We start from the raw sequence: 8825 nt of genomic DNA on the forward strand, positions 1-8825 counted from the left end.
GGGGGGGATAGTTATGATATGATGTATGATTTCGCTAAAGAGGGAAGGTGTGGGTGGTTGGCCATGAGAGATATGAAGGAGGGACATTGGGGTGGGGGTGGGGATGCGGATTATAGTTCGCGGGTGCAGGGGAGCGGGGAAAGGGGGATAAGTGTAAGATAAACTTACGGTTGACAATTCTTATCAGTTACCCGGCAAAAATAAGCTTATACTCGGTGAAACAGACATAACATTGTCAACGAACATTCATAATATTATACAGGAATGTATTTTTAAAAGACCAAGGTCGCGCTTGGGCGTGGGCATGTTTTCTCAAAAGTTAATATTTGATTTAAGAGACGGAATCGGCGAAAAGGCAAACAGATATCGCGCACGTGAGGGCCCCTGGGTCTTCGTGTAAGTCATTTTTTTTTCTAAGACCCCTGCAGAGTGTGCTAGATAAGAAGAAAAATAACAGTGAGGGATCTGAGAGGGTCGGAGAATGTACGGTCAACCCATATACGTGTGTATTTATGATTCTAACAACCTTGACAGTTCACTGTGACGCTATTCGGGAGTGCGTATAGGGCGCGTTATTTGAACCAAATGATGGCCAAAGGGAGAAGGGGCCATGTATACTTGAATACAGCGGATTGGGGCGTTTGCTGCGTTAACTTCTGTTTTAAAAGAAAAAGACAGTCTTTAAAAAAATGTATTGTTGCTGTCTAAAAGTCACAAAGAGAGAATGTGCTCACAACTTTAAGTAAAAATACAAAATGCGTATTTCTATTTATTTTTCCTACGCCTGTGTGTAGGAGAGTAGTATTGATCTCAGCACTTAATCAGCACATTTACTCTTCAGCAATAATTTTCTTTTCAAACAAACCGAAAATTGCCGGCCATGACAGTGCATGGTCTAGGATGGTATAGTATAAGTCTGTGCGTCAACTAGTTTCAACTGTTAGTTCGGGCCACTTTCTTATGTAAAGTATACTATAGACATGGCGCGACCTCACTACTGTCTTGTCGTATCTCCATTTTTTAACAGTGAAAATGTGACTTCTTTTTAAGCTCACTTTTTGTTATGAATTGTTTTCACTGTTATTTTTCAAAAAGGAGATACGTAAAGAAAGCAGAGAGGTCTCGCCATGTCTATAGTATTTTCCCTTCTAATTATGTGAAGTTCAAATGTGACGTTGCAAGAGCAAATCTGACATTGGCGAATTTTTTTATTTTTTGTTGTTGAAAGTTCAAAGTTGACACGTACTAATGTGTTCACAGAACTATGACGCACTATGAAAGATCAAATGGGGACATTACAGCATCGATAAATAGATCACATTTCTTATTCAAATGTGACACCAATAGAACTTGGTTACCAGTACTTGCTTAACCGTGAAGAAAAGAACGATGTCCGCGGTTTTCTCCCAAATGGCTGATGCAGACAGAGCCCGAATTCACGAGACATATCTAAGTGGTGGTGACTACATGAACATTATGGCTTTGTAATGCATGGAGCATTCAACTGACAAAAAATTAAATAGTAGGTGTCACTTCACGATTTTTTCAGGCTCCCGTCAGTTTTTGGGCATAAAGAGTTATTGGTATAATCCTAAAACATGTTCCTTTGTCTTGCTTTTAATGACCCCCCCCCAAAAAAAAACACAACAAAACAACAACAAAAAACCTCCACCCCCACCCGATCTCTCTTGTACAAAAGTACACATGTAATTAAAAGATTTGAGTGTCGCCTTGTGTCAAATGCAGACTTAACGAGGAAACGGCGCGCCAAAGTTTGGTGACTTCCAAAGCTCGAGTATACTTGATAACTTCAAATGTATATTTTATTTATTTATTCATTTTTTTGGCCTTTGATCCTTTGATCAACAATTTTTTGGGTAAAATCCACACAGGAATGTGTTTTTAAATAGACGTAAAAGGCCCCGAGCTCATAATAAACACCCAAAAAATATTCCAAAAGGGTGGGAAAATATCGGTTTCATCCTTTTCATTATTTCAACGAGCGTCCCATTTGACTGCGACGCCACACATAATAGTAATATTGGTGTTGAAACAACGCAGGAGACAGATGGCTAAGCAGTAACGCCCCGGGGGAGAAGTGAGAAAGTACAGTAAGGTGTCTGACGTCACGAGAGATGTTGTTGAAGGTTTTGCTGACAAGTACCCGGGCGTTGCGAGAACTCAGAGTCTGCCTAGAGGTCACGCTCTCCAATTCGCAACCTTAAGGTCTTGGGTTCGAATCCAGTCAGGGGCCCGAGTTTGTGTCCATGGGAAAGGCATGTTACACGAATTTTCCTCACTTCACCTAGGTGGGAGTGGGTACTAGGCTTTAGACAGTGAAAGATCTTGTCTGTTTGTTAGTGTTTGAGCGCGTGCAATCCGCAGCGTGCACTGTATGCTCTTCGGTTCTTCTTCTTCTTCTTTTTCTTCTTCTTCTTCTTCTTTTTCTTCTTCTTCTTCTTCTTCTTCTTCTTCTTCTTCTTCTTCTTCTTCTTCTTCTTCTTCTTCTTCTTCTTCTTCTTCTTCTTCTTCTTCTTCTTCTTCTTCTTCTTCTTCTTCTTCTCCTCCTCCTCCTCCTCCTCCTCCTCCTCCTCCTCCTCCTCCTCCTCCTCCTCCTCCTCATCATCATCATCATCAGCATCATCATCATCATCATTACTATTATTACATCAAAGCACTTACTCACCGGACACACCGCCACAACTGTAGATGGCCAGGGTGACTCCGAAACCGTTGGCCACATTTAGCGCCAGGAAGGAGGCGTTCTGTTGGTGACTCAGCGTGTACTGGGCGCCCGCCGCTACAGAGAAGAGCTGTGGGAGGGGATACAGAGAGCGTGTATCTATCTGTCTATCTATCTATCTATCTATCTATCTATCTATCTATCTATCTATCTATCTATCTATCTATCTATCTATCTATCTATCTATCTATTTGCTGAGTAGCTGATTACATTATATTTATATCTATAAATTAATCCATATAATAGGTTCAGTTATCTCTTATTTATCTTGGTTTTTCATCTAATTCCTTATTTATTACATGTTTGCATGTTTTCGGTTTAAAGTTATTTCACCACTTTGACTTCGGAGATTAAATCACTTATTATCTTTTACATCTTTTATATCGTCTATTTTATTGATCTATTTCCCCTTTTATAGGATTTATTTCGATTGTAGATCTATTTCCTGTTGTGTGACATTATGTTGGCTCATTTGTCTTTCCTTCTTTATATCAGTTATTTCACTTATCTATTTCCTTCTTTTCATCATCTTTTTCACGCACCTATTTCCTTCTTTATATCATATAATTCATTTATCCATTCATTTCCGTCTTTATTCCATTTTAACATTCCTATTCCCTTCTTTATAGCACAGACTTCAATTATCTGTTTTCTTCTTTATATCATTTATTCTACTCATTTAGTTTTTTACTACTTTGTGTCATCTCTTTCGTTTATCGATCTATTTTCTTCTTTATATCATCTGTTTTACTCATCCAACTATCTCCTTCTTTATGCCATCTATTTCGCTTATCTATCCATTTCTTACTTTATATCATCATTTCACGTATCTATTTCCTCCCTTATAATGTTACCATCTATTTCACGTAGTTATCTATTTCCTTTTTTCATGGTGGGACAACGTGCATTGAATACCAGAAGTCTGGAATTTAACTAGGGGAATGCACATAGCTTTCAGTTTTACAGGCCACCTTGATGATGATATACATAGTATTATTTTGTTTGTTTGTTTGTTAATTTATATGTTTATTGTTTGTACTTTTGTTCGTATGTTTAATTCTTTCTGTCTGCCTTTCTTTCTTTTTCTTTTTTATTTTCTGTCTTTCTTTTTTCTTCTTTTTTTCTTTTTTTCCTTTCTGTTTCTTCTGTCTGTCTGTCTTTCTGTCTCTTTTCCCTCTGCATATTTCTTTCTTGTACATTTTGCTGAACACGAGGATTGGCATGTCAGCCAGACACGTTGAGTTTGTACCTTGAAGCTTTATATTTATTTTTTTCTCTCTTTTTCTTTCTTTCTTTCTTTCTTTCTTTCTTTTTTTCTTTCTTTCTTTCTTTCTTTCTTTCTTTCTTTCTTTCTTTCTTTCTTTCTTTCGACAGTCTTCAGCCAGCTACTCTAAACATTCTGTATTCTCCATTCTTAGATGGACAGTGGCACTCAGCATAACCTGTCAATTTGTGGGCGCCCCAGACGCTGTAAACAATAGGTGTGATGTTATCATGCATAACCAACTGACTGCCAAGATTGTTAAAGGACTACGTAACAGGGCGGAAAACCAATGGCTTTATGTTTTTCTAGCTACTGACAATTAATATTCAAAGACTTTGTATCTTTTACGTGTAGAATTCTATGAAGTTTTTGTTGTATTTTTAAAAAATGTATTTCTGTGTGTTTGCATGTATACATATGTGAGGGTGTGCATGTATGCACGTGCATGTGCGTGCTTGCATGTGTGTGTGTGTGTGTGTGTGTGTGTGTGTGTGTGTGTGTGTGTGTGTGTGTGTGTGTGTGTGTGTGTGTGTGTGTGAGTGCGTCCTACAATTGAAATGCTCGTCTAATGATTATTTTAGACAGGCTCAATATTCAATCAACCCCTCCCCCCCCCCTTCCATGTGTTGCGCCTTAGGGATTTGAAGAATAAGGACTATAAATTGGACGTCATCAGCGTTTCGCCTGTAGCACTAAACTGTTTTACGCCCCCATTGACAGTTGCATTTACCGTGAGCACATAAAGGAGGGGGGAAAAGAGGCAGGCCGTTATAGATTTAAGGAAGGATGAAAAGAGGTAGACTGTTATAAACAGTTACATTCAATGTCGGAACATTAAGGTGAGAGGAAAAGAGGTAGACTGTGGTAGACAATTACATTCAATGTCAGCACATTAAGGTGAGAGGAAAAGAGGTAGACTGTGGTAGACAATTACATTCAATGTCAGCACATTAAGGTGAGAGGAAAAGAGATAGACTGTGGTAGACAATTACATTCAATGTCAGCACATTAAGGTGAGAGGAAAAGAGGTAGACTGTGGTAGACAATTACATTCAATGTCAGCACATTAAGGTGAGAGGAAAAGAGGTAGACTGTTATAGACAGTTACATTCAATGTCAGCACAGTAAGGTGAGAGGAAAAGAGGTAGACTGTTGTAGACAATTACATTCAATGTGAGCACATTAAGGTGAAAAGAAAAGAGGTAGACTGTGGTAGACAATTACATTCAATGTCAGCACAGTAAGGTGAGAGGAAAAGAGGTAGACTGTTGTAGACAGTTACATTCAATGTCAGCACAGTAAGGTGAGAGGAAAAGAGGTAGATTGATATATTAGATACTAGGAGGGAGGAAAAGAGGCAGACTGTTATAAACAGTTACACTTACAGTAAGCACGAAGGTCCCCAACATCTCGCTCAGCATCTCCCTTACTGTCTGATTGCGAATGCGCAGAGCCCTGCTCCAGCTGCTTTTCTCCAGCCCCGCCATTTTGAAACAAGTTGCTCTTGATCCCAGAAAGTCACAACTGAACGTCCAAGCGGTCCTTACCCCGGCTGTCTTGTTTATGGGCTGCTCAGAGCGACTCCAATTTCGTTGTTGTTGTTGTTGTTGTTGTTGTTCTCTTGTTTGCTTTATTGTTGTTGTTTTTGTTTTTCTCCAACGAAATCGCCTTATACTTTCGTAAAATTTGTCCAAAATGATTCTGATTAGCACAGTTTTCCAAAGTGTGAGAGGGCAAAAGGAAAAGAGGCAGACTGCCTACATCCTACATCAGCAGCGTCACTGGGGTCAGCCTCAGCAGACAAAGGCTATAAGAGGTGTTTTAGATCTGAGAAGAGAAAAGACAACGAGCTCTTGTATAGGAACGCTTTGTGTTAAATATAATATGCAAAATTATAGTCCTCTATTCGTATGTTCATTAAGTCCCATTGCAGCACTGTCAAGTTAATCAAGAGACAGGACGTCGGAATTTACCGTCCATCTCCGATAGGACCGAGCCACATGAAAAATTAATTTGTGTAAAGGGCCTTTCTTAAGGACACAACGTCAGACCGAGCTAAGTCTCGAACCTCCTGCTGTCGGTAGCAGCGGCGGGATCAGGTAGCAGCGGTGGGATCAGGTAGCAGCGGTGGGATCAGGTAGCAGCAGGTAATGTGCTTTGTGTCTTTGTGTGCGTGTTCTTGCTTGTTTGTTTGTTTGTTTGTTTTTTAGAATATTTTTAGGGGCAGGGTAAATTTCGTTTTTTTGTGTTTTTTATTTTGTTGTTGTTTTTGCCCCTTTTTTATGGCTACAATTACTTGAGAAAAAGATGTTTCCAAATATTATTATTATTATTTCGCTGTAACTCACGACGTTAATGCTGAGTACGCTAGACATACTAAAGCGTCTCGTTCTTCACTCTCTTTCGCGATCTTTGAATTCTGTATTAAAAAATTCAGACATAAGCATTCAGAACGCTTGTTGCCTGGTTGTTAACACATTTGTCGTTGGTTACTATTTTTTAAAAATGTTTCTTGTTTTTATTTTTTAAAATTCGTTCTTTCTTTCTTTCTTTCTTTCTTGCTTTTACTTAAAAATTGTTTATACTCATTTTGTTACAAATACTTCACACTTTTAATCTATTGTTCTTTTGATCTTTTTACACTGATATGTCAGGGGGTTCTTGATGTCTACAGGTTAAGGTGTTTGCTTCTCATTCAATAGGTTCTGGGTTCGAACCCGGATAGCGACGGAAACTTTTCTTCTCTAAAATTGTATCCTTTCACATCCTTTCCTGAACTCTAACAATATTCCGTCTTCTGCTTTTGTCTCCATTTTGTGCCCCCACCTCCTCAACCGCTGTGCCCCCTCCTCTTTCTACAGCCTTTCTACTGCTACACCTTTGCTCCTTCTTACTAGTATCTTTCAGCTACACCCCTGACCTTCTGGTAGGAAAGATCTACACCTAGCCTTCACAGACAAGGACTAAAAATCTCGGAGGTTCCAAGTGCAAGTTGAGTAAGTTAAAGATCCCTTGGTGGTCAGAAGTCGATAGGAGTAGGATCCGACCGCAACCTTGGCAAAATTAAAACTTTTCTGCCACTTTAAAATGTTTAATGTGTCCCGCGCGCTCATAAAACATTATGCTGTTGCGAGCGCCGTAAAACACTTACAAAAACAAACAAACAAACAAACAACCCCAACCTCCCAACATAACAGAATTATGTGCCGAAAAATTAAGACCTGGGCATTCTGCGGGACTGTAACGATGCAGACTCGATTGTTGCAGGCATAGATTTACTCAGCTTTAATATCGGTTTATAACAATTCTTTTGTTACAAATACGTCACATATTATTATTTTATCCACTGTTAGTTTCGTCCCTCCCTCATTGACGCCGTCGCAGAATCATTCTGTCCGAAATATTTCCGCCTACACCCCTTGTCCCCACCTCCCTATGGTAGAGTATTTTACCTTTGGTTTGTTACTCAACCTTGTTTCTTTTTTTTCTTTGAAAATGTTTAATTCTTTCTCTTTATCATTTTATATTCGTTTATGGCAAACTTTGCACATTTCACCCACTATTATAATTATTTAAGCCCAAAACTCACTTTTGCCGTTACAGAATTCTGTCTGGAGAATTTCAACCTACATCCCTTTTCCCTCGCTCTCACAGAGTATTTTATCCTTAAATATACCCAACTTTGTTCTTTCTGTTAATACAAAACGTCGAACATTTCACCCAATGTTATTTTAGTCCCCCATACTCTTATGTCGCGACACAGAATCATTTTGTCCGGAAACTCAAATACATAAACCAAATGTCTTTCTCTATTTCAGAGTATTTTGTTTTCGGCTTAGACTGAATCAACTTTTCGTTTCTTTTTCTTTTAAATCGATTTTTATTCTTTTGTTATTTAAAACTGTACATGTTTGACACACTATGCCCAATTATTCCAGTTTTCCATACTCTTATCTTTTCCGAAAAGTCTCCGACCTAAGTAAACCATCATACAATTTACTGTCCCAGCGTTTTATCTTTGGCTTAACTTTACTCACCTTTGGTTCTGATTTTTAAAAATAATTCGTTGTATTCTTTTGTTATCAGTAAAATCACTAGTTTTATCCACTGGTATCTTCCTCTTCCACAACCAAATTCTGAAGTCACAAACTTACACCAAATGAAAATGTCTTTCACTCCCATAAAGTGTTGTCCTCGGCTTAAATTTACTCAACTGTGTTTTAAAAAAATTAAATGGCTTTATTTTCTTATCTAATAATATACGTCATGCTTTTAATCCTCTATTTTTCAGCCCTCGACAATCAAATGTCAAAAAATTATTCTGTCTGTGAAGCCACAAACCTACAGAAAAAAAGTACGCCTGTCCTGATTCGGGCACACTCGACTAGACCTTCCGCGTTGGCTTAAAGATATCCTCAGCTTTGTCAAACTTTAAACAAAAATCGTTTTATATCCTATTAGTACAAATACACCAGGCGCTTCAACCCCTAGTGTTTTCACCCTTCACGCACTTGTCTCGTCTCTCCAACTCGGGCCAGGGAATCACAAGTGTGCACCACCTGTTGTAATCACAGGCGCTGTGAAGGGAGGGGTCGGTCTTCAGAGGTGATCTACCAACCACGACACTGCACCGGGGAACGGCGACTTGGACGTCATCGACCTACGTAATCGAGTACTGCTGCTAGATGCAGTTGGTCGTTGTAGTTGCAGTTCATCTCGATTTTTGATAACTAGAGCTCCTCAGTCGAATCACCATGAATTTAGGGTTCATTCTGTTTGTTTGTTTTGTTTTGATTTGTTTTTGGTTGCGATGTGGGG

The 8825-nt window shown here is 38.9% G+C and overlaps 1 protein-coding gene across 1 annotated transcript in view; it reads right to left on the reverse strand.

The window, feature by feature from the left end:
- Nucleotides 1–8500, reverse strand: part of LOC101850749 (aquaporin-10) — a gene marked incomplete in the record, with an annotated part of 29869 nt that extends 21369 nt beyond the window's left edge. Inside the window, 3 exon segments of the mRNA XM_013087532.2 lie at nucleotides 2687–2813; nucleotides 5393–5834; nucleotides 8353–8500. Of these exon segments, the coding sequence (XP_012942986.2) occupies nucleotides 2687–2813; nucleotides 5393–5494 (229 nt within the window).
- Between the last annotated feature and the right edge of the window lie 325 nt (nucleotides 8501–8825).

This window comes from Aplysia californica, unplaced genomic scaffold (assembly GCF_000002075.1).
Source record: "Aplysia californica isolate F4 #8 unplaced genomic scaffold, AplCal3.0 scaffold00599, whole genome shotgun sequence".
NCBI classification, from domain to species: domain Eukaryota; kingdom Metazoa; phylum Mollusca; class Gastropoda; order Aplysiida; family Aplysiidae; genus Aplysia; species Aplysia californica.